The sequence below is a fragment of the Lepus europaeus genome, chromosome 2 (genome assembly GCF_033115175.1).
Source record: "Lepus europaeus isolate LE1 chromosome 2, mLepTim1.pri, whole genome shotgun sequence".
Taxonomy (NCBI): Eukaryota; Metazoa; Chordata; class Mammalia; order Lagomorpha; family Leporidae; genus Lepus; species Lepus europaeus.
In genome coordinates, this window is record NC_084828.1 from 64,357,730 (window position 1) to 64,384,873 (window position 27,144).

The 27,144-nt window shown below is 35.4% G+C and overlaps 1 protein-coding gene across 7 annotated transcripts in view; it reads left to right on the plus strand.

The window, feature by feature from the left end:
- The window catches only part of DZIP3 (DAZ interacting zinc finger protein 3), a 92,461-nt gene that overhangs the window by 50,041 nt on the left and 15,276 nt on the right, over positions 1–27,144 (plus strand). For 6 of the 7 annotated variants that reach the window (XM_062207813.1, XM_062207777.1, XM_062207788.1 and 3 more), the window contains 9 exons: positions 1,386–1,430; positions 4,409–4,434; positions 7,590–7,755; positions 9,538–9,633; positions 9,780–9,907; positions 16,044–16,112; positions 19,794–19,890; positions 21,415–21,518; positions 23,034–23,121. In XM_062207813.1, coding sequence (XP_062063797.1) covers positions 1,386–1,430; positions 4,409–4,434; positions 7,590–7,755; positions 9,538–9,633; positions 9,780–9,907; positions 16,044–16,112; positions 19,794–19,890; positions 21,415–21,518; positions 23,034–23,121 — 819 coding nt within the window. The remainder of the gene's footprint in view (positions 1–1,385; positions 1,431–4,408; positions 4,435–7,589; positions 7,756–9,537; positions 9,634–9,779; positions 9,908–16,043; positions 16,113–19,793; positions 19,891–21,414; positions 21,519–23,033; positions 23,122–27,144) is intronic. The other variant, XM_062207804.1, reaches the window with a different exon arrangement.

Here is a 27,144-nt window from a genome sequence, read left to right on the forward strand (position 1 = left end):
AGGAACTCTAGTACTTAAGCCATCACCTGTTGATTCCCAGGAGCATTAGCGGAGAGGTGGATCAGAAATGATCATCATCACTCCAGTATGGGATAGGAATGTCCCAAGTGGCAGCAGTTTAACTGCTATGCCGCAGTGCTGGACTTCATGCAAATTTTTAAATGTATTACTTTATCCAGATTAATGGACGTGGATATGAGATGGTAGTAGAAAGTATGGTTGGAAATAGAGAGAAAGCTAGAGAAAACTGGGGTATTTCAATATCATTTTCACAAAGAATTAAAATTATACAAGGTGGAATCTCTGCATTTTTTATACAGATAACCAATAACTATTATTATATTGTCACTAAGTCATTCATAGGCTAAATTTTCATCTTGTGCACATGAATATGCTGCTTTTTAAAAGTGCCTACCTCCTTTGTTACTCACATGCCCAGCATCTGAGAATCTGTAAGTTTAAAAAAATAGGTTTTTTTTTAATTTTTTTTTTTTTTTTGAAAATCAGAGTGACTCAGTGCTGGCACTTGGTGTAGCAGGTAAAGCTGCCACCTACAGTGCTGGCATCCCATATGGGCGCCCTTTCAATTCCCAGCTACTCCATTTCCAATTCAGCTATCTACTATGGCCTGGGAAAGTAGTAGAAGGTGGCCCAAATCCTTGGGCCCTTGCACCTATGTGGGAGACCTGGAGGAAGTTCCTGGCTCCTGGCTTCAGATCGGCCCACCTCTGGCTGTTGTAGCCAGTTGGGGAGTGAACTAGTGGATGGAAGACCTCTCTGTCTCTTTGGCTCTCCTTCTCTCTTTGCGTAACTCTTTCAAGTAAATAAATAAATCTTAAAAAAAAAAAAAAAGGAAAGAAAATCAGAGCAACAGTGAGGTCTTTAACCCACTGTTTTGTTCCCCAACAATTAAGGCTGGGCCAGGCCAAAGCTAGAAGCCAAAAACCTTCTCAGGGTTTCCCACATGAGTGGCAAGGATCCAAACACTGAGGTCATCATCTACTGCCTCCTCAGTGCATCAGCAGGATTTTGTGTCAGAAACAGAGGTACCAGAACTCAAACCACACTCATGGGTTGCAGGCAACCCAAGCCCCAGCCTAATCTGCTGTGCCACAATGCCCACCCTGAGTAGCCTTTTTGTTGATATTGTATTTTGTTCCATTACACTATGAGTTACTTTTCAAGAGAAGACGACTATGATTCAAATAAAAATAATTGAAATAAATGTAACTCAAATTCATAGAACCCACAGAATGTGGAAGAAATATGATATATAGTGTTTAAATACAAAAACCTTAATAGTTAGAGGAAACATATTTTGCAAAATAACCTATTATGCAGTTTGAATTACATATTAAATAAATGATTTATTTCTTACTTACTAGGTTAAGAGTAAACCAAAGAAAAAGAAAAAGACTAAGAATAAAAAGGTAAGAGGCTTATTAACTTATAATAGAGAGATATATGATTATGATAGAATTTAATACTTGAATACATGATTAAGCTTTAAATTTGTCTAGGTGAAAATAAAGCACAAATGAGTCAATACTGAATATATAGTTATAAAGAAGTCTACATATATTATATCCTAAGTGATTAAAGCAGTAGGTCCTGAAATCATTATACATTTGAATATACAAGTAGACTAAACTAATCACTTGGAAATTTTATTAATTTCACCACTATCACATTTAAAATGCCTACTCATTGTTTAAAAAACCGCTTTTTGTCATGTTTTTACTGATATGTTCAGACACATTTTTCAAAATCTTAAGTAATCTTGGTTTCTTTCTTTATATTTATGAGTATGCCAACAATGCAGTAAATTATCTTAAAAATCATACAAATACATACTTTATTCATTGCCTCTTTTTTGATTTTTGCAAGTTCTAAAATGAAGAAGTCACTATCTGGAGCATAGTTTTTTTTATTGTTTAGAAGTTTTTTGAAAGTCAAAGAGACAGAGTCCCATCTACTGGCTAACTCCCTAAATGTCAGTAATGGCTTAGGCTGGGCTGAGGCCTGAGCCAGAAGCAAGGGACACAATCTAAGGCTGCCATATGGGTAGAAAGAATCCAATTATTTGAGCCATCACCACTACCTCTGAGTGGCTGATTTGGTAGGAATCTGTAGTCAGGAGCTACATCCAGGAATCAAACCCAGGCACTTGGATATGAGACAGGAGCATCTTAACTGCTTAGCTACTCCCTTTCTTGTTTTAACACAATGTCTCTTAATTGATTGGAAAACTACAAGGTAAAGGCAGGAGTGTTTTTGTTTTTGTTTTTGTTTTTATCATGCATATAGCTAATCACTAAACTATAGAAATTTTGTGGTGGGAAAAATACTACTTTTCTAGCTTGAAACATATTTAAAATATACTCCATATATTATAAATGGTGAGAATATTTGCTCAATTACAAATTGGTGAGACATATAGTATACACAGATGTTAATTCTAAATAAAACTTGAGACAATGAAGATGAATTTACAAAATAGTTACTGAGGTCAGGAACAAAATAATTTATACTCCAATCTGATAAATGAAATAACAGTATCATTTTCATGTTATCATAGCCATCATTTATTATAACTTATTTAAATGTTGTTATAAACATTTAAAGACATGAGAAGGAAGTTTTTTTCTTTTTTTAGACAGTTCTTACCTGATAAAACAGCCTAGTTCATTTGTTTAGTGATTTTTAAATTTTTGTCAAACTATTGTTAACTCCGAAGTCCAATACAACATGAGCTGGCCATGTAAATGACAGCTATCAAGCCACAAAGCAAAATTTCATGAGTATATATAATATGTCTCTCCTTTATTTCCAAAAAGTTAAAATATGATAATGCTCAAAATTTTAAAAAGAAAGCCCCATTGGTAGATAAAATTGAAATTAAACAGAAAACAACATGACTAGAAATGAATGTAAATACTTCTTGAAAATTCATAACTAGTAATATTAAAATTTTCCCATTGAATGTCAGCAGATATATAAGAACTTTTTATTTAATATCCTGATTTTTCCAATTTATTAAAAGAATTTGAAGTATAAGACCTAAAAAATACTAAAGTGTATATATACAACTATTACATATTCAATATGCATCTTCATTTACACTTAAACTGAAGGTCCAAGGAATTGTCTAGTTGTAGTATAAGCAATCAGTTATAAAAAGTGAAGTTATACAAATTCTGATTATTAATTCTCTTGAAAAATTGTAACATGCAGTAATTTGTTTTTGTTAAACAGAGTGATAAAGTTTCTTACCTGAAATTTTGTCTTCTGTTAATTATAACAGTAGTACTGAAAAATACCTATTTGAATATAATGAAAAATAGAATCTGCACTATAACAAATAGAGAAGACAGTACAGATACTTCTGACTATGTGCTAAGTGTGTGTTCCCTTTCTTCAAATAGTTAGCTTCTAATATATTCAAATTGCAGATAACTCTTTTGAGGGTTAGTTAGATCCCTCCATCTGCCACTCAGAGTGAAGGTGGGCAGACAAGTAGAAGGTCTTTGTGATGAAGTCTTGGGAAAAAAGAAATATGACACAAAATAAATCTGGTCCTTCAAACTGGGGGGCCTTAAAGCAGGAGAGAAGTTGTAGAGATGGGTAAATGATAGACTAATACCTGCGGTGACATAAAGTTGTAATAGGAAGAGCTAAAAAGGAGTTGAGAAATAATCAACTATGCTAGTTATGGTCATTATGAAGAATTGAGGGTTTTCCTAATGCCAGGTGTTCATTCAGATATACTGGAACCAAGACAGGAGTCAATAATTCTGATTCATAGCATCAAGTTAGCACTGGGATTTTAGCAGAAAATCAGACAATGAAACACAACAGTTCTCTTAGTATACGGACAAGGAAGGAAATGAAACTTGTCTATACAACATTGTACCTATGATGTGAAAGATCCTGAATGTTCTTATAAACAAGAACTCATAAAAATTATTGAGTCTAATTTTCCTTACATTTAGACTTTCAACAACTTTTACAGTTACCTTGTCCCTAGGTATATCAAGAGATACAAACTCAACATCACTACTCAGTTTGGTTTTCTGAACCTGATTTTCAATTTATGCTTCATGACTCAGTAGCATATTAAAAAATCAGTTCAGTGGATCACAACACCACTTTAAAAAGGAAATGGAGTAAATAGGAATAAGAAATACCAGAGTCCATCACATATAATGTGGTAAGGTTCATTTCATGAAACTTAGATTTTACTATTATAAATGAAGATATTATGTAACAGCATACAGGCTGATATAACATGTATTCATTTTGTTTGTGATCAGTTTGAGATATACTAACCTAAATGCAGTCATCTCATTATGTCATGATGACCTAGTTGATATAAGTTGCTAATTCTTGATGCTTTTTTTCTTTTCAGAATAAGGAATCAAAAGAAGAGCAAGTGTAAGTATTTGCTTATTTAATTTTTAATTTTTTCTTAGTATTTTTAAGGTGTGCTTTGCCAGTATAACATAGCTGTCCTTTGGGAAGGAGTGTAACAGAAGAAAGTACAGTTTTTTGTCTTTTTTTTTTTTTTTTAATTTATTTATTTGAGAGGTGGAGTTACAGAGAGAAAGAGATCTTCCATCCACTGGTTCATTCCCCAAATAGCCGTGATGGCCAGAGCTGGGCTGGTCTGAAAGCAAGAGCCAGGATCTTCTGGGTCTCCCACACAGGTGCAAGGGCCCAAGTACTTGGGCCTTCCTCTGCTGCTTTCCCAGGCAAATTAGCAGGGCGCTGGATCAGAAGTGGAGCAGCGGCGACTTGAACTAGTGTCCATAGTGGATGCTGGAGTCACAGGAGGTGGCTTTAATTGCTATGCCACAATGCTGGCCCCCATTTTTTTTTTGTCTTAAGTTGCTGCCTTTTATAGAAAGCAACAAGAATTGAATTATCATTTGTTTTAGAAGAATAGAATAGATATCCAGTGCTAGCTACTTCATTTAAGGACTAACTTAAATTCAGCAGAACATCTTTTAAAATATACTCTTCTTTGTGATTGGCCAAGTCTAGAGTAAATAAGACTTTAAAAGATATATCATTTGGGCCGGCGCCGTGGCTCAACAGGCTAATCCTCCGCCTTGCGGCGCCGGCACACCGGGTTCTAGTCCCGGTCGGGGCACCGATCCTGTCCCGGTTGCCCCTCTTCCAGGCCAGCTCTCTGCTGTGGCTAGGGAGTGCAGTGGAGGATGGCCCAAGTGTTTGGGTCCTGCACCCCATGGGAGACCAGGAGAAGCACCTGGCTCCTGCCATCGGAACAGCGCGGTGCGCCGGCCGCAGCGCGCTACCGCGGCGGCCATTGGAGGGTGAACCAACGGCAAAAGGAAGACCTTTCTCTCTGTCTCTCTCTCTCACTGTCCACTCTGCCTGTCAAAAAAAAAAAAAAAAAAAAAAAGATATATCATTTGGGCCGGCGCAGTGGCATAGAAGGTATAGCCGCCGCCCACAGTACCAGCATCCCATATGGGCACCAGTTTGTGTCCTGGCTGCTCCACTTCTGATCCAGCTCTCTACTATGGCTTTGGGCCCCTACACCTGGATGGGAAGACCATCCAGGAGCTCCTGGCTTCAGAATGGCGCAGTTCCAACCCTTACGGCCAACTGGGGAGTGAACAGAGGATGGAAGACCTCTTCCTTTCTCTCTCTCTCTGCCTCGCCTTCTCTCTTTGTGTAACTCTGACTTTCAAATAAATAAATAAATCTTTTAAAAATATATATTATTATTATGACCGAGTAACAACTTTTACAAAACAGTTTTAGTTTTTTTTTTGTAATTTAATGTGGAATTTTTTCTTTACTATAGTTGTTGACAGTGAATTTTGAACCTTTAATGGAAATATATTAATGCCACAAGATCACTTTGATAACCATATGATTGATGCCAATGTAGCTTATAAGGATGGGGAGAGACACTAATGAAGAGATCATTATTCTCACCAAAGTTTGTTAACTTAATATTAGTAACTTTACAGAACTGAGGACATAATTACCTTTCAAATAGTAGCAGAACATACTTTAATTTTAAAATTATCACTTGTACTCAAGTTTTCTTATTTTTAATGAGCATGATCCTTTCAGTATGTAAAACAGCTCTTCATCATCCAAGATGTGTTTTTACTTTGGCAGCAGTGGGCCATTGGAGCAATAGTCTCATTCAGACTCCATCCAGATATCAGAATAATGTAATAATGTAATAAATGTAATAAAATAATAATGTAATAAATGTAATAAAATAATAATGTAATAAAGATATAACACAAAAGTAAAGAGAATAATACATATACAATAGCATTATATATATCAATCATCTTAATTCAGCAATTATTTCTTTTTCACACTTGTTTCATACTTCCTTTGATGTTTTATTATTTGTTTTATCCAATCATTCCTCAGTTTGGACCTCTTAGAAATACAGAACATTTTCTTGTATTATCCTAATGTTATTATACTTTAAAAATTTAGGAATAAGTGTGGAGAACTTTCCAAAAACACAAATTTACCTACATTTTTATAGTTGTAAGAGTACCTGGAAATACTTAACTTTTTAAAAAGTTATTCATGTAATTCAGAAAATTAATTGGGTTTGAGAAAAAGTGATCTATTTAAACAATTGATTTCATTGAATTTTCAAAAATGTTTGGATGATTCTATAATACCTCAGTGAAACCCAGTTTATATAAACAGTAGTACTGTTTATATAGTGCTTTATGAATTATGCTATAAACAATAGATGTCATTTGTCTCTAAATTTCAGTGACCTAAAAAAAGTAATAATATATTTGAGAGTTTCATTCACAATCACAATCAAGTCATCTATATTATGCTTTAAGTAAAAATACTATTTTTGCTATCACTCAGTGATAGAGAAGAAATTAGTAGCTATTAATTAGTAACCCAGCTAACAGACTAGTTAACATGCATTTCAAATTTACACAAAAGCATAAAATCAGTTAATTGCCACTCTATATGTAGTTTTTTCATTTTATTTTAGTGGTCCCTATTAGTAGTGAAGTTATAGGAAACCATGTTTGATTTATTTTTTTTCAAAGTACTATTAAGCAAACAAACTTCTGTTTTACACTCTGCTTCATGGTACCATTTGCAACCCTCTATTTAGAGGTACTTTGGACATAAACACAGAGATTGATTAAATCAAACTACCCATCAAGGAAAATGCTTTCAGGGAAAAATGTTGTAATGGAAACTAAAGTAGCAGATATGGAAGTAGTTGCCATTATTTTTCAAACTGTTGTTTCCCTAAGTAATATGTTAATTTTATGATCTAGAAAATGAATTCAAGTCTCCTAATTCTTAAAAGCTTTTGGAGGAACAGAATTAAATAGATACCTTGATTAAGTTCTCTCTCACATATGCTAATATTCTTAGTGAATTCAAAAGAGAGTTGTAGTGTGAACACTGTTCAAACTTTCTGTGACCATGAATCTTTCCAATGGTGAACATCTCATGAGACCACTACAGTGCTAACTTAAGAAATAATAGCTTAGATGAAAGGCACTATACAGTTGTAAAAGGTTGTATTGATTATATCACCACTGTAGTTCATATATGATAGAAAAGGAAGAGCAGTTGAAGGAAGAACAAGAAAATCCACACCCAGTCAGTAGATTCATAAAAGATGATGGAAGTGATGTTCAAGAAGATTCTGCAACTGAAGAAAAGTTCTATAGCCTGGATGAATTGCATATTCTGGACATGATAGAGCAGGTAAGCATGATTGAAAAAGGTACAACCCTACCTTCCTTCTTCCAGAAACAGTTGTTACCTGATTTTCTATAGAATATTTTTAGTAGCATGACTCCTTGAGAAGCACAGTGCTCTATGCTGTTTATGTGCAGAAAGAAAAAACAAGAAAGGAAATGTGAAAGAATGCATGAAGAAAAACAAAACTGGAAAAAAAGAATCCTAGGAGTTGGAAATGCTTCCATTTTAGTCCTCAAACCATTTCCTATCCTTATCTAACGTGCAGAGTTGATTACAAATCCATACTTTTCCAAGGGTTTTTGAATACTACAGGAAAAAATACTGGCATATTCCATTGGATTAAATATTATGAAAAAGATAGCTTTGTGAAACAAAGCTGCTTTCATTTTGCTATTTTTTTAACTGAACCTGTTGTTATCATGAAACATCTACAGAAAAATATGCCACATTTTCTTTTTTATGTTCCTTTCATTATAGTAGTTACTGCTTCAAATGATGTGTGCAAAGAGGCATGTGAAATGATTTAAGTGTTCAGTAGAGTACTTAATAGGACTAAGCAAAATAAGCTATTTTACCCACACATGAGAATTCCTGATAATCTGATCTGTAGTCTAAATAAAATTATATATAATATTTAGGAATAGTAACAGTCTAAAGATACAGTTACTTTGGATGATTCCCTGGTTGTTAATATAGCATTCATAAAATTATTGTACCATTCTTTTCTCTTCTCCAATTGAAATTTTATGTACATTTTAATAGAAACAACATAGTCATTGCTTTGGATATTACATTAAAGAGTTAAACAGGTGACCTCTCTCTGGTTTTCATTCAGTGATTATGAAATGTGTGAAAACTTGAAAATAGAAACAAAATGTCATACACCATTTGAACAACGCCATTTAGCACTTGCATTGTTTCAAGACCTATGCTAAAGCCTGATCCCTGTTATCAAAATATATATAATCTGGTAAATAAGCTAAACATTAAATTAAGATGAATGTGTGCTTTATTATTCCAGTGTGTAATTAAGTACTTGGGCTATTAAGAATGCATGAGTTAGAATTCAGGCTACTTCACTTACTATCTTTCTTACTGAGCAACTAGCTAGTTTTATCATCTCTAAAATGAGTACAATGAGTACCTAACTCCAAAGGTTTTTGTTGATAGTAAGAGTGTTGCAAAGAAAACACTTTGAGGGGCCAGCACAGTGCTGTAGCGGGTTAAGCTTCCTCCTGAAATACCAGCATCCCAAATGGGTGCCGGTTCGAGATCTGGCTGCTCCACTTCCAGTCCAGCTCTCTGCTATGGCCTGGACAGCAGTAGAGGATGGCCCAAGTCCTTGGGCCCCTGTACCCACATGGGAGACCCAGAAGAGGCTCCTGGCTCCTGGCTTCGGATCAGAATAGCTCCTGCTGTTGCGGCCAAATACGGAGTGAACCAGCAGATGGAAAACCTGTCTGTCTGTCTCTCTGCCTCTCCTTCTCTCTCTGTGTAACTCTGACTTTCAAATAAAATAAATAAATCTTTAAAAAAAGAAAACACTTTCAAAAATGGTAAGGATCCAGGTAGTATTAAGTAGTAGGTAGCCCCAGCAGCCAAGTACTGTTCAGTACATGCTGTAATTAGGGGAAGGTGAGTTAATCTAAACTAATCAAAGAAGCAATGTTTTGGTTGTCACAGAAAGCACAAGTTAGACGGTAATTTTAAATCCATGTTAAAAACTAAAAGGTCAATGCTTCTTTTTGAGGAAAATAATATATGTATTCTCCATTTGCTCAATAGGGCTCAACTGGCAAGGTATCTGCAGACTATGGAGAAACTGAAAAAGAAAGGCTTGCTCGTCAACATCAGCTTTACAAATTGCATTATCAATGTGAGGTTAGTATTTTTAAATCTGAGGAAAGTTAGAAGTATTTCAAGTGTTCAAATTAATAGTATTTTATTTTTTTAAAACACAGTTCGTTGTTTTTTTTGAAATTCTGGTGACTTGAACAGAATTAACTGATAATATTTCTATTGAACAGGATTACAAAAGACAGTTGAAAACAGTAACTTTTCGGTGGCAAGAAAACCAAATACAGATTAAAAAGAAAGACAAAATCATTGCATCTCTTAACCAACAAGTGGCCTTTGGAATCAATAAAGTTTCCAAGTAAGTACTAATCTTTTGATAAGAAGGAAAATTCTGTTTGTTCCCTCTCTTTCAGCAGAAAATCTCTATGTTGCCACTAGGTGGCATTGTGACTGCATAATGGAAACTCCAACCACACTAAACACTTGCTTAAAAACCAACCAAATTTTTACGTTGCCAACTGGATTAAGTAAGCAGCTATTCATTCTATAAATCAGGCTTTTCATATATTGTCTGTACAGTTATGAAGATAATATAATTACATGAGAAAGATACCTAACTTTCAGATTGTAGTTCTAATTTGTAAAACTCTGACCAGTGATTCGCTGTTTTTTAAGTTTATGATGAGTACATTCTCTAAAACACTTGGGAAATCAAGTAAGTACTTTTTTATGTTGGCTTTTCAGAGTATTTGTATTCTAAGTCTGAGAGACTGAAAAAAGAATCAAATTCATGGAGATTCTGTCCATACCTATGGGTCTCTTTTCTACTGATAAACTTAAATATTAAAATGCCTAAGATGAAAAAATCAGTTTTAAGATGGAAAAAAATTAGTTAATTGAATTGTTCTTTTTGAGATGATCACTGCCCCCAACTTGGACCTATATCAACTGAAATAGTAGTGTAATTTCTAACACATTATTTTAATAAATAGTGATGCCACAAGACTCCAGACTTCCATGAAGTCTAGTTTAAAATCCACTATAATTCATAGAATGTTAATATTTGTTCCCACTTTCATTGTTCCTAGTGGAATTAAAGATATCCTTCAAGTTAAGAAGTGAAAACATAAGAAAATTTGGACAAACTTAACTGACTGCAGTAGCGTAAGAACCTGTACTTTAGGATTTAAGACTTTGTATTTTATCCTGGAAGATGATGACCAATCCAGAAATATGTCTTATAATATCCAAGATCAGAATAGCAATGCCATCAGTGAAGATGAGCTACCACTCTCCTTCACCATTTGAAGATAGCCCATCTTAACTCTGACATCTGGTCCATATACCCTTGTGTGCTTGTGAAAACAGATAGACTTAAAGGGGAACATTCAGTGTTGAATATTTATGAAACATTTATCAAGTACCTACTGTTTTAGAATAATTTAAGGAATAAGATAGAAGATACCAAGATATGTGAGACATTTATTGTGAGTTAACATAGTATATGGATTAATATGAGGATTAAAATTATACATAACAGAGGGTCTTCTAGTTCTGTCAAAAATGTAGTAGCCGTATTCATAAAAGCTGCCTCCTCTTAGAACTCAAACACCTTGGATATGACACAACAGACAATCAAATAATACTCCAAAAGGTAGAAGAAGACATCATACTGCTTAAAAACATTGGAACTTAAGAAATGAAAAGACAATAAGTTACCCTGTTTCCTCCTATATATCCCAACAGGGATCTGTAGAAGCCCTGGTACTTCCAGTAAGCAGAGAGAGGAGGGAAAGAAAGAAAGAAAGAAAGAAAGAAAGAAAGAAAGAAAGAAAGAAAGAGAGAGAGAGAGAGAGAGAGAGAGAGAGAGAGAGAGAGAGGGAGGGAGGGAGGGAGGGAGGGAGGGAGGGAGGGAGGGAGGGAGGGAGGGAGGAATAAAGAAGGGGAAAGAAGAAAGAGGAAAGAAAGAAAGGGAGGGACCTATTCCTTGTATCCAAGGGAAAAAAAAGAAAGAAAACACCTATTCCTTGTATCCAAAAGATTAAGAAAAGGAAAATATAATATAAAACATTTTTGACAATACTCATTTTACTACAGCCAGACACCAATAGTCTCCATATTACTACTCCGAAGTATCAATGCACTCTGATTCACCAATTCACAGAAGTTTATGTAGCAGCAAGCCTATTCCACTGCTAGGCTTGGGTCACCATACTGAATAGGCAGCTGCTCTCCCAGTCCTACGAGGTAGAAGGAGGTGGCATTCCATTTCCTCTGCCAGAATGTGTCAGTATCCACTATCAATGAGGCTTCACAAGGCAGTGCAATCCGGTATTAGTTGACAGTAGGCTTCATCTCTGCTATCCCACACACACACCAGGAAGAGCTAAGTCTCTGACCCTAGGACTAGTTGGTACTGGCAGTTCACATAACCCTCTCTCAGCTGGTCCCATAAGGGCACAGCAGCAAGTCTTGGTTCTGCAGAAACAAAGCAATGTGGGTCAGCCCTTTGCTTTCTTCTTTTCTGGTATCAGCGGAGAGCTGATCTTATACTCCTCTTGGAGGCAAAAAGGCAGTATGAGTTGATGCCTCACTTTCAGAGAAATATGTCAGTGTGCCGAGAGAGGAACTGAACTTCCAGGCTTCTCATCTGTATTGAGGCAGTATGGGTTAGTCTCCACTTTTGCTGGGGTGGCACTGTTGGCTGGGCTCAGTGTGACAGTGAACATACACACCTGCTCTGCCCTTACATTAGACTTGAAAGAGGACTGACTGCTCGTTAAAACTAAGAAGACTGTTGAACTCAGAATCTCATGATATCCAAAACATTGGCTACAATAGAAAACACTCCCCACAGCAAGCTGCAGGAAAATCACAGCATGAATGAGACATGACTAACGATTGACAGTTTTACAATGAATGAGATGTTAGAATTAACTGACGAAGTTTTTAAAGCAACAATCATAAAAATGCTTCAACAAAATTACATTTTTGAGAGAAGTGAAAACCTAGAAAATATCAGTAAAGAAATAATGTTATAATAAAAATGGAAGTTATAGAACTTACTAAAATTAAGAACTTACTGAGTTAAAAGCTTGCTGCATAGTCACTTAGTGGATATGACAAAAGATTGAATCAGTGAATGTCAAATGAATAGAATTTAACCATTCTGAAAAACAAAGAAAAAATAGCCTGGAAAGAAAGTTTAAAAGAGAGATACATCTGGGACAATAGCAAAAGAACTAAAGTTCTTATTGTCAGAGTTCCAGAAAGAGAAGAGAGAGAAAGGACTCAAGAAATATTCAAGAAATGACTAAAAACTTGCTGAATTTGATTAAATACATAAATTTACAAATTCAAGAAGCTAAGTGAACCATATATGGTAAAAACCCAAAGAAATCCATAGTGACACAAATAAACTTCACAAAGCCAAAGACAAAGAAACACTGGGAAAGGAGGCAAACAAAAATAATACTTATGTGGGAACTCTAATTTGGATAACAGCAGATTTTTCATCTAAAACCATGGAAACCAAACGAAGTAGTTTATTATTAAATTATTGAAAGAGAATAAAACCATGAATCCTGTATCCAGAGAAAACATCTTCAAGGTATCAAGGGAAAGAAGACAGTGTCAGACAAAGGAAAAGTATAAGAGTTTGTCTTAATGAGTGCCCGTAGTAAGATCTCTAAACATAAAGGTATTGATAACAGAAGCTTGAAACTTCAGAAACTATCAGAATGAGTAAGAGAGGGATAAATTTTAAGTCTATTCTGCATCTCACTAACTTCTTAAATAATATTTAATGATTGAAGTAAAAATTATGACACATAAAATGTGGAATTCAATGTATGCAGAGAAAATAACACTGTATATATTAAAATTGAAGGATAAAGTTACCTAAATGAGAGTAGGGTTTCTGTAGAAAAAAAGATCAATATCAGTGGATGGTAGTGAATTAAGTATATGTATTTTATACCTATTGCAACCACTAAGAAGACTGCAAAAAGAGATATACTCAAAAACACAGTAAGTCAAGATCAAATATAAAAATGTTCAAATAACCCATAAGAAAGCAAGAAAATAATGAAATGGCAGGCTTAAGCCTTAACATATCAATAACTATTTTAAGTGTAAATGTTATAAATATACTAGTAGGGGCCGGTGCCGTGGCTCACGTGGTTAATCCTCCACCTGTGGCACCAGCATCCCATATAGGCGCTGGGTTCTAGTCCTGGTTGCTCCTCTTCCAGTCCAGCTCTCTGCTGTGGCCCGTGAAGGCAGTGGAGGATGGCCCAGGTGTTTGGGCCCCTGCACCTGCATGGGAGACCAGGAGGAAGCACCTGGCTCCTGGTTTTGGATCTGCGCAGTGCTGGCCGTAACGCCCATTTAGGGGGTGAACCAACGGAAGGAAGACCTTTCTCTCTGTCTCTCACTGTCTAACTCTATTTGTCAAATAAATTTAAAAAAAAAATTTTAATTAAAATAAATAAATAAATATACTAGTAAAAACACAGTCTGGGGAGCCGGCGCCATGGCTCACTTGGCTAATCCTCCGCCTGTCACGCCGGCATCCCATATGGGTGCCAGGTTCTAGTCCCAGCTGCTCCTCTTCCAGTCCAGCTCTCTGCTGTGGCCCAGGAAGGCAGTGGAGGGTGGCCCAAGTGCTTGGGCCCCTGCACCCGCTTGGGAGACCAGGAGCAAGCACCTGGCTCCTGGCTTCAGATGGGCGTAGCTCCGGCCATAGGGGCCATTTAGGGGGTGAACCAATGGAAGGAAGACCTTTCTCTCTCTCACTGTCTAACTCTTTCTGTCAAATAATAAAACAAAACAAAAACAGTCAGACAAACAGAATTTAAAAACAAAGCAAGAAAATGTGACCCAACAACACATTATTTACAAAAAACTCATTTTGAATTCAACAACATAGGTAGATTGAAAGTAAAAGTATAGATCAGGCATCTGGCCTTGTTGTAAAGATGTTCACATATCCTGTATTAGTTTAAAAAACTAAAATAAAATAAAAGCAACTTGCTCAGTGACAAAAAATATTTATTGATAATAATGGAAACATTGGCAAAACTATAGGTAAAAGTGACCTATTTTACATAAATTATAATAAGCTTTTAATAAATGTCAAGATACTATTGTCCAATAAAATCCATATAATAAACTTGATGGCCAGCAAAATTGAGAACTTTAGATCTTTTATAAAAGAAAGCCCAATAATCAGACCCTCTTGACTATTACACAAGAAAAATAAAATAGAAGTTATGACTGCCTGAACATATAATGGTTCATATCCTAGATGGATAGCACTGCTTGTGCCTAGCTTATCTTCTATTGTTTAATGATCCAATTCTTCTCAATTCTCTACTAGTTGTGATAACTCTTGTCACCCTCTTTACAGGTAGACGCTTTTCAACTCAGTGTATTTATTTCTGTATATCATAGTAGGGAAGCCAGTATTTCTTCACTTGAGAACACACCGCTTTTATAATTACAGAGACTTGGTTTCTTTCCACTGCATTGTTAGTCCAACCGAACATTCATTGTAAGTCTCTGTGGCTTCTAGGAAGCTTAAAGTAAGAGAAAGTAGTCTCTGAAACCTAATATTGAGCAGTCTAGCCAATCCTGAAGTCATTCTTTAAATATTTTAGCATGCCAATAATATATACTAACCAAGCTATTTAACCCAATAGTCTGGGGATATTAGGAAATACACTTTAAATCTCTTCATGTTGAAGCTAATTAACAGGTTTATATAAAGACTTACTATGAAAAGAGATACAGCATTGCAAGTATGAACATTAAAAAAATGGTATGTGAATATATGTTAACCGAAAGGTATTACTTTGCATTTCTTTCAGTGGTTTCTTATGTGGTAATTTTTAAACTGATCAGTGTTATGTTTTCTGATTTATATAAAATTTTCATTCTTTTTTTCATGGTTAGGTCATATAAGTGCCAAGTTACATGTAATATATTTTAATTAAAATTTTTATTTGCATATAGCCTCATTGCTTCTGGATTCAAGATCTGATTTCTTTGAGAATTAACTTTGTCTTTAATAATTTGCTTAACAGTATAATAGTTCTTTAAGGAATTGAAAGTTTTCAATTTCCCAGTAGACTTAGAAAATCAGGAGATATCATCTCTGTTCTCTAGTGGGGAAAGTACAAAGAGCTGAAGATGTTTTTCTAAATTGTTGAGCTGAAAACATAACATAATACTTCTCTCTGGCCTTCTTTCTAATTTAATGGGTTAGAACTTGGTTCCCTTTTCTTTTGGAAGTCAGGAAATTAGACAACAGAGACCAACACCAGACATTTCAAAATGACCAGGTGTATGAATCCAGTTAACTGTTTTCAGGCTCAAGCTTTGTGGCCTAAAATGTACATTCATAATTTTCTGCTCAGCTACCAGTAGACAGAGCTGTTCTGACTGTGTTATTGAGAAATACTTTCTACCATTTTATCACTTTCTTTGCTTAGATTACAGCGTCAAATCCACGCTAAAGATAATGAAATCAAGAACCTTAAAGAGCAACTTTCCTTAAAAAGGTACAAATTTAGCTTTTTCTTTGGTTGCTGCGGTCTTTGAAATTGTTTTCATCTCAACATATTCTCAGTTGTGTAGCCATGTAATTCATCACTCAAATCGAGGTACTCTTCCACATAATGTCCAGCGAATTAATAATTCCATGAGGACAGTAAGTGTTTTGAGAAAGGTACTTTGAGAAAAGTGGGAGGCATGGTACCCTTAACTCTGGAAACTGCTGAGACAGATTGACCACAAGAAACTTTAGTTAAGGACTAGAACTTAGGAGTTCTTATTTCTGATTTCAAAACTGCAGGGTATAACTGCTTTGTGCAAGTGGCTAAGTTTTATTCTGATTCACTTGTTTTTGCCTGCCAGTAAGTTTTTCTTATAACAGCTTATCTGAGATGTAATTAATATAGCATAAAATTCATTCTTTTAAAATGTACAACTCATGGCTTTTTAATATATTCACCAAAGTTACACCCATCACCACTATTTTTTTTCTAGAACACTTTTATCATTCCTCTAAATATTATATATCCATTTGAAGTCATTCTCTAATTTTATCTCCTTCAGCCTATAACAACAACTATTCTACTTTCTGTCTCTATTTGCTTGTACTGGACATTTCATGAAATGAAATAATTTTTAATGGATACATATTATCTCAGAGTTTGGATATACATTTTATCTTTTAATCAGTTGATGAATATTTTTGTCTTATCTCTGCTTTTTAAAAATTTGGCTACTAGAAAGAATGTTCTTATGAACAGTTAACTTACATATAGTTCTGTGTTTTTTTATGAACGTATTTCATATATCTTGGGTTTATACCAAGGAATAGAATTGCTGAACCATCAGTAAACTTTCTTTTCAGCTTTTTGAGGAGTTGCCAAACTGTTTTCCAAGTGGTTGCATCATTTTACAGTCTAATTATATAGTGGTTCTGATTTCTCCATATTCTCACCAACACCTGTTAGATTGTCTGTTTTTATTTTATTATTGTATTAAAAGTAAAGCGGTATACTATTTTGGTTATGATTTGCTTTTTATGAATAATTATGTTGAGCATCTTTTCATATGCTTATTGGCCATTTGTGTCTCTTCTTGGAGAAATATATCTTCAAATCCTTTCCTAATTTTAAAAGTTAATTTATCTTTTTATTTTCAGAGTTTTTGGTGTGTTCTGAATGCAAATCTGTTATCAGATATATGATTTGCAGATTTTTTTTCATTCAGTGGGTTCACTCTTGTTTTCCTAGTGATGTTATTTACTTAGTAGTTTTAGTTTTAATAAAGTATTTTTTTCAAAATATTTAATGACCTAATAATTAATCTCTCTTGTGTTAATATATCTGCTTGAATATTTTAGATTTTTTTTTTTTTTAAGATTTATTTATTTGAAAGCTGGAGTTATAGAGAGAGGTAGAGAGAGAGAGAGAGAGAGGTCTTCTGTCTGCTGGTTCACTCCCCAAATGGTCACAACCACTGGAGCTGAGCCACTCAGAAGCCAGGAGCCAAAGTTTTTTCCTGGTCTCCAAGAGGGTACAGGGGCCCAAGGACTTGGGCCATCATCCACTGCTTTCCCAAATGCATTAGTATGGAGCTGGATTGGAAGTGGAGCAGCCTAGACTCAAACCAGCATTCATATGAGGTGCCAACGCTGCAGGCCAGGAACCTAACCCACTATACCATAGTGCCAACCCTGGTTTCTTTCCTACAATAAAACTGTCCTTAATGGTATTTACAATGTATTATAACCAAGATTCTCATCAGTGTTTGTCAGATCCTCAATAATCCAAGGATTTATAATGTAACATTAAGGATGCTTTTAAGGTGGCCCCTATTATAATGTTGTATTTTTAAGTAACTATTTTCATTGAAGACAGTTTCATTTGTACTCTCAAATGCCAGGACTCAATTCCTATCTCAGGATGGTGACATTGGATAGGAAAAAATAAAACTATAGGTAGCTGTTTTCCATAGTTCTCTGTAGAAGCAATGTCTTTACCGTTATTTTCTTTCTTCCCTCTCAAGCTCTAAAATTTACTTTCTTTTTTTTTTTTTTTTTTTTTTTTGACAGGCAGAGTGGACAGTGAGAAAGAGAGAGAGACAGAGAGAAAGGTCTTCCTTTTGCCGTTGGTTCATCCTCCAATGGCCGCTGCTGCCGGCGTGCTGCGGCTAGCGCATCATGCTGATCTGAAGCCAGGAGCCAGGTGCTTCTCCTGGTCTCCCATGCGGGTGCAGGGCCCAAGTCCTTGGGCCATCCTCCACTGCACTCCCGGGCCATAGCAGAGAGCTGGCCTGGAAGAGGGGCAACCGGGACAGAATCCGGCGCCCCAACTGGGACTAGAACCCTGTGTGCCAGCGCCGCAAGGTAGAAGATTAGCCTATTGAGCCACGGCACCGGCCTCTAAAATTTACTTTCATTCTAAGGTGTTGAATGTGAGCATTGAAATAGTCAATAAAATATTTTAATGTAGTGACTCCACTTTATGACAGAAATAATAAAAACCCAGATAAGTGCTATTGTTGAGATTATTAAAAGGGCTTAAAGAAATTTTATGTAAAATTTATTAGTCATGATAATAACCAACAATTATTTAGTACTTATATGCCAGAAACAAAATGCTTTGTATGTATTATCTGAATGGATTTTCATAGCACATCTTTAAGGTAAGCAATAAAATTCTCTCCACTTTTATTTGCTGTCTTAATTTGGGCTGCTGTAACAAAATATCGTTGACTTTGTGGTGTACAAATAACCTAAATTTATTTCTCACAGTTATGAAGCCAGCGAAGTTCAAAATCAAGGTACTACAGATTCAGAGTCTGGTGAAAATCCATTTCCTCCTAGAGAGCTATTTACTCACTGAAGCCGCACATGATGGAAGGGGCAAGGGAGCTCGCTCAGACCTTGTTTATAAAGCAAGAATCCTGTTCTTGAGGTGCCCACCCTCATGAACTAATTACTCACCTCCCAAATGTACCTCTTCCTTAAACTTTGCCTTAGGAGTTGGAATTTTAACTTGGATTTTGAGGAATACAATTTCAGTCCATTTCACTTGACTAAGATTTTATATTAAAAAAACGTGGAGTTGGGCCCGGCGCCATGGCTCACTTAATCCTTCTCCTGTGGCACCTGCATCCCATATGGGCGCCAGGTTCTAGTCCCAGCTTCTCCTCTTCCAGTCAGCTCTCTGCTATGGCCCCGGAAGGCAGTGGAGGATGGCCCGAGTGCTTGGGTCCTGCACCCACATGGGAGACCAGGAGGAAGCACCTGGCTCCTGGCTTCAGATCAGCGCAGTGCTGGCTGTAGCAGCCATTTGGAGGATGAACCAATGGAAAGAAGACCTTTCTCTCTGTCTCTCTCTCACTGTCTAACTCTACCTGTCAAATAAATAAGTAAAAAAAAAAAAAAAAAAAAAATGTGGAGCTGAGTTTCATTATTAGACAACTTGATTTTTAAGTCCAAGCTTTTAATTATAACCCATATATTGATAACTTTAAAACTTCTACATTCTGAAAAAAAAGAAACACAGAAGAAAGCAGTGTTTTCTCTTTAAGTACTATATATGTTTTCTGAGCAATCATTTCTTACTCATTCTGTAGCTTGTACTTTCATCTTCCTGAACAATTGAAAAAGACTGGCTGTCCTTGCTGTAGTGTTGCTAGCTCTTTAATGATCATGTTTGTTTCAGATCTCAGTGGGAAATTGAGAAACATAATCTGGAAAGCACAATGAAAACATACTTAAACAAACTGAATGCAGAAACTAGCAGAGCTTTAACAGCTGAGGTAAGGAAGAAGTTTTGGGGAGGGGGAGAGGGTATGAGAAGGAAGCTTACTCATGTACTAATATACTGAAGTATTGGGGAAAAATGTGGTTTTTTTTCTTATTGAACAAAATAAGGCATTTTAGGATTGGCCAGGAAAACAGCTCAAACTCTTGTGCTATTTTGTCATTTTGTGTATGAATACTTGTTTTAATATATTGTTTTTCTTCAATGACTCCAACAAGTTGGTCCATTGCAGTCTGTATAACAAACAGACATCTTGAGAAAATGCTTATGAAGTAAGTTCACTAAGGCAAACTTCTAGGAATAATATTTCGCTGCTGTAGTATCTCCTTTCTCTGCTCCTTCCTATATAGAGCTTCCAAAGATAAACACACATTATAAATCCTAATGTCAAAAACCAACTTACTTTTCAGACCCCCAGAAAGTCACCCAATTTCTTCTAAGTTAGCTTAGAACACCACGGCTAGGGTTTCTCAAAAGAAATGTGATTGTATGTGTGTATGTAATTTTTATTTATAGATTACCAAACTTGGTATACAGTAAGATTCACATTTTTGGAGAGCTCGCTGACATTAAAAGCATTACAAACCTTCCCACCTCTGTCATGGGTAAGCTGTATTCTCTAGCAGAGTACTTGGAATTCTGAAGTCAACAACCAAGAATTGATACCTGAACATTGGAGAATGGTGACAGGATCCTACTAGCTTTTAACAAAAGAAAAGGCTCAGATTATATTAAAATTGGTGTTTGTATACTGTCAGGAAATTTCTTTCTGCTCCTGTAATTAATTTTAGAAAGGAAGAACTTACTAACACCTTAATGCTATCCAAAAGTATAATTTTTAGTGAATGCTGAGTGAGTGATAATTTAAAAAAAGAAGTCTAAATGACTGCATCAGTAATGATGTGGTAAGGATTCCTTCTTTGTGAGAACTGTTGTACTTGATGATCTCCAAGCTCACACTTGGATCACACTGTACGCTTCTATATGTTCTGATTGTTTTTTACTACCTCTTCAACAATGGAGGGGTAGAGGGAGAAGTTTATAAATATGTAATTATGTATTATATACATACTAGTACTTGTTTTGAGTGTTCTCAAACTTGGTTGCATATTAGTTACCTCAACATTTTGAAAAAGCTAAAATTCCCAGACTATATCCAGCATCAATTAACTTAGAATATGTGGAACCAAGGCAATATTTCCAGTTTCCGAGATGATTCCAGTATATGTACAAATATGAAAATTAATGTTCTAGAATATTTATGAACCCAGTAGCCATTGAATAACAAAATTACAGAATTGCATTGAACTAAAAAACATTTATAATATATCCTGAATGGGCTGGTCTGAGTGCAGTGGTGTTTACAACTAATACATCTTGAATGGTTAGGAAGTCAAGGTACTGTTTACCAAGATTGAAAAATACCTTAAATTTTACTTGTTGAGATGATTAAGAAGAGAATATTCATTTCCAAGAAGGATACTTTCAACTTCTTTCTCTGTTTCTCAAAAATCTGTAGGTGTATTTCTTACAGTGTCGAAGAGATTTTGGTTTGCTTCATTTAGAGCAAACTGAAAAGGAGAGTCTCAGTCAGCTTGCCAGGGTAACTCACATGGCAGCGAGGTAAACTTTCCCTCTTCCTTAGTATATCTTGAGTTGACAGATATTCACAAGTGTTTCCCAGGTAAACATAATCTGTTAGGTGTTTTTTTATATAATATCAGGAATCTTTGGAGTGAAGAAGTCGTTGTTTTTTTTAAACTTCCAAAGTCATTGAGTTAATTTGATGCTCGTACTTTGTGGCTTAGCCAAAGCACCAAAAAATCTACTGAGTATTGTAGTAGCTGTACATTATTCCCTTTATGCATAGTGAATAGATCAAAAGTCATAGAAATTTGAATGAATCCCACAAATTTACATAAAAAGGTAGATTCTAGCTGGAAAACTTTTCTAATTGTTTTTCCCTTCTAGTTCTTGATTGTAATATCTTTGAAATACTTTTAGGGAAAAATAAGGATTAACATGAAATTCACTCTTTAAAAGTAGTTTCCTGCTATGCTGTGAACAAGCAGTTTTCAAATGTTGAATAGATTGCCTGAAATTCTCCTTCCATTTATATTCTCAAATAATTAATTAAATTAGAATCTCTGGGCTCAAGAAATGATTTTTTTTTAATGGTGATGATCATCATTGTTCTTTAATTCTAAAGAATCAGTATCCCTGATGTTTAGCAAGATTCCCAGGATATACTCAAAATATGCATTCAGATGAGGAAATACTGTTGTTAAGTGATCAGTCTATCTTTGCTGGCTACAGGGACAAAGGATATTGTATAATCTAGAATATCATGAAGACTTTATATAAAATGATATTAATGATAACTTATTCTGCTGTTTTAAAATTGTTATATTGGAAATATTCATGTGGGGGTGTTATAACAGCCACATGAAATGTTTCTCTGAGATATTGTAGACACCAAAGATGCTGAAGTGATTCCTCCTTAGTTATGTCATTAAATCATTTGGTGGGCATTGGTTAATGGAGCTGCTGTACTTGTACAACTTATGCACTCTGCAAAGGCAACAATTTCACTGATCCTCTTACAAAGGGAACTTCTTTGTAATTTATCCTTCCAGAAACGCTTTTTCTAATTTACAAAGGAGCCAGATAGGCCAATCGTGTCACAGAGACATCAGTGTTAATGTGGAGATAGTCCAAACTTGCTTCCAAGATGGGTAAACATTTTTGAGAATGTTGCTGCATCAGATGACTGAAGAAATTTCTCTGTTTAACCTTCTTTGCTTTCCTACTACATTGGATTTATTCCTAGGCAAAGACTTTATAATTTGTTCTAAAACAAAATATTTCCAAGATAGATAAAAACAAAAACTTGATACACTGGAAGCATAAGTTATATTTGCTGTTGACAAAATTGTTACATATTACTAATTTTTATTTTTAATAACAAGAGTTTCTGTGCATCTTTGTACTCATTTAAGATAATTGTTGGTGAGAGGAGGTACTTTTATTGTTTTGTATTATTTACATAGATGCCAGAGAATTTAATGGCAGTTTGTGGAAACTCAAGTGCTATATAAAAAGAAAGAGCTTTCTCTTGTGTCTCCTTTTCTATACCAGCAACCTGGAATCACTTCAATTAAAGGCTGCGGTAGATAGTTGGAATGCCATTGTAGCAGATGTTAGAAACAAGATTGCGTTCCTTAGGGTAAGTCCTGATGTACATTTAGAGTAAAATGGCAAAATATTATGGGTGGTGTATATATATATATATATATATATTTTTTAATTTAATTAATTTATTTATTTGAGAAGCAGAGCTGAACCTATCCATAGCAAGGAACCAGGAGCTTCTTCCTGGTCTCCCACATGCTGTAGGAGCCCAAGCACTTGGGGCATTTTTCACTGCTTTCCCAGGCCATAGCAAAGAGCTGGATCAGAAGAGAAGCATCCAGGACACAAACTGGCACCCATATGGGATGCTGGCACTGTAGTCGGAGGGTTAGCCCACTATACCACAGTGCTGGGCCCACCCCTGGTATATTTTTAAAGAAGACAACTAACATTAAAAGCAATTAGGAACAAACTATAAGAAAGAACATTTCAGTTATCAAAGTTTATACTTTCAGTCTGAGTTTGATTGCTTTGAATACTGTTGTTGTAGATAACATCTAGACTCACTGAAATATTTTGGATCCTTATTCCAAGAAACAATAAACTCAAAAATTATGGCTCATGCCTAGTTTTCCTAGAATTACAAAACTAACTGCCTCAATCGAAAATAAATATTTTGGGGCCAGTGTTGTGGCTCAGAGTAAGCTGCAACTTGAGATGCTGGCATCCCATATGGGAGTATGGTTGGAGTCCTGGCTCTGCCGCTTCCAATCCAGCTTCCTACTGATGCACTTTGGATGCATCAGGTACTTGGGTCTGGTCCCTGCCACTCATGTGGGAGACCCAGGTGGAGTTTTCAGCTCGCAGCTGGAGCCTGGACTAGCCCTGACTGTTGCAGCCCACTGGGAGTGAACCAGCAGGTAGCAGATCACTCTGTCTTCTCTCTGCCTTTCAAAGATAAGTAAATCTTAAAAAAAAAAAAAAAAATGTCTTAACTTTGATTAAGGATGTATTTACAGAAATAAAAGGAAAATCAAGTTGGTCTGTATTAGTTTTTAGTCTTTTTATGGAACTGTTCCGTTATAAAAAATAATTATTAATTTAATAGAATTAAGGTCACCCTAAAAATTGTTTAAAGAGTATTTGTTAATTAATTTGGTTTAAAGTATTTTATATTTATATATTGATTGGTATATAATGTTGATTATTTTGTGATTTCACAACACTACCAGCAGAAAAATAATGATTCAGTTGTGAAGAGGCGCTTCAAAGCACTGCAGACTTGTCCAGCTTTCTCCTTGTGGTTTCTGCTGTTTTTTCTCCAGAGTCTTATTCAGTCTGTAGTGATGCTTATCACTACAGGTTTATTCAGGTTTTGGCCTCCAAAGATCTGCCTCTTATTCTCTATCCCTGTTTTCTTCCATGTACTTGTCCTCTATATGGAAATCTCTTTTTTTTTTTTTTAGATGATTATGACTAGAGCTTTTATGTTCTTTTTTTTTTTTAACTTTTACTTAATGAATATAAATTTCCAGTATACAGCTTATGGATTACAATGGCTTTCCCCCCACCATAACTTCCCTCCCACCCGCAACCCTCCCCTTTCCCGCTCCCTCTCCCCTTCCATTCACATCAAGATTTATTTTCAATTCTCTTTATATTCAGAAGATCAGTTTAGTATACATTAAGTAAAGATTTCAACAGTTTGCACCCACATAGAAACACAAAGTGAAAAATACTGTTTACTAGTTATAGCATTAAATCACAACATACAGCACATTAAGGACAGAGATCCCACATGAGGAGTAAGTGCACAGTGACTCCTGTTGTTGACTTAACAAATTGACACTCTTGTTTATGGCATCAGTAATCACCCTAGGCTCTTGTCATGAGTTGCCAAGGCTATGGAAGCCTTTTGAGTTCACCGACTCTGATCATATTTAGACAAGGTCATAGTCAAAGTGGAAGTTCTCTCCTCCCTTCAGAGAAAGGTACCTCCTTCTTTGATGACCTGTTCTTTCCACTGGGATGTCACTCACAGAGATCTTTCATTTAGGTCATTTTTTTTTTTTTTTTTTTTTTTTGCCAGAGTGTGCCTGAAATACTCTCATGGGCTCTTCAGCCATATCCAAATGCCTTAAGGGCTGATTCTGAGGCCAGAGTGCTGTTTAGGACATCTGCCATTCTATGAGTCTGCTGTGTATCCTGCTTCCCATGTAGGATCGTTCTCTCCCTTTTTTGTTCTATCGGTTAGTATTTGCATACACTAGTCTTGTTTATGTGATCCCTTTGATTCTTAGTCCTATCATGATGATCAATTGTGAACAGAAATCGATCAAATGGACTAGTGAGATGGCATTGGTACATGCCACCTTGATGGGATTGAATTGGAATCCCCTGGTATGTTTCTAACTTTACCGTTTGGGGCAAGTCTGATTGAGCATGTCCCAAACTGTACATCTCTTCCCTCTCTTATTCCCACTCTTATATTTAACAGGGATCACTTTTATTTTTTGTAAGACTTTTTTTTTTTTAAGGCTCTTATTGGTTGTTTAAAACAATAAGGTTAAGCAAAAATGGGGACAGTGCAAAAAAATGTTGAAAACATGTGGAGCTTCCAGGATTGTAGTGTTATTTTTAGCAAAATTGAAGATTTTATTTTTTTTATTTTTTTATTTTTCTTTTTTTTAAATCACTAACACAGCATGATCAGTATCTTATACTTCAACTAAGCCATTAAAAAAAAAAGTGAGTGTTTCACTACCCCTGAGACCACTAGTTAACTGTGGTTCATACTTTAAAATGTGAGTACACCCACGCAAGAAAGCAAACTAGTCAGTTTAAAGTAAAATCTGATTATCACATTGCAAACTTGCCCAGGAAAAGTCACTTGAAATGTAAATTTGCTATTAACAGGCCAACTGGACTCTTAATTCTTATAGGTTAAAAGAAATTTAAGTTTATGCATTGAGATTAGGAAATACATAGGAACAGTCAAACATTTCTTAATCTTAAAAATCCACTTCAGTCCTACACATGGCACTAATGTTAAATTACTAGTTGAGCAAAGAGGGTAAATTCGTGGAATCTTTTGAAGGTTTCACTGTATATGATCTGAAGTCCAGTATCCATACATTCAAAAAATGTTGGTTTTCTAGGTGCTTTAAATTACTGTTCTCTTAAACCTGGAGAAGCCTTTATGGCTTATTCCCTAAGAAATAATGTATGAAATGCTGTATAAGCATCATGTCAAAGATAAACAGAACTGGACATACCTACTAGTTATTATGACAATCAATGGTTTAAGGAAGTCAACTCCATATACCTAAGGAGTCTAAGGCTATTGTAAAGGTCAGTTTTTGAAATCCAATTAGGGATATACTCTATAAAAATGTGTTTTTTTCATGTTTGGCTTTCAAGAAATGATTTGCCTACTAATGCTGTTATTTTGGGAATATAGGAGTGTCGAAAGTAATTATTGTGAAAATGGAGCCAAAGAGCAGTTCTTACCTTGCAGAGCAGTATGTTACTAATTCTCGCTCACAATTAAATCCAAAGTTTTAACAATACAACATCTACCTTGAAAGGAGCCATTCTCTTAAGCAAAAGATAAAATGAAAAAACTCACTCATTGGAAAAATTAAATAGTTGGATTGACTTTTCCCAATGAAATGCCTATGCTTGTTACAGAATTAATGAAGCTAGAACATTTTCATAAGGCATGCATTTCACTTCCAGTTTAGACAACCATTAAGTCAATAAATCATGTTCAAACTATGTATTAAGATATTTATAAAATTGAAGATTTTAAAACATAGAGCTGGAGAAATTTAGGTATATAGCTTTTTAGATAAGCAAAATATGTGTGTTTAATAAGTATTCTCAAAAATTTTCCTTGGGTTTTTTTCTTTATATGTGTGTGTGTGTCTGTGTGTATGTGAAGAAATGCTTTGAGATTTTATTTCAGCTTGAGATATTCTTGACAAAAACTATTTTTTTTAACTTTTATTTAATGAATATAAATTTCCAGTATACAGCTTATGGATTACAATGGCTTCCCCTTCCCATAATTTCCCTCCCACCCGCAACCCTCCCCTCTCCCGCTCCCTCTCCCTTT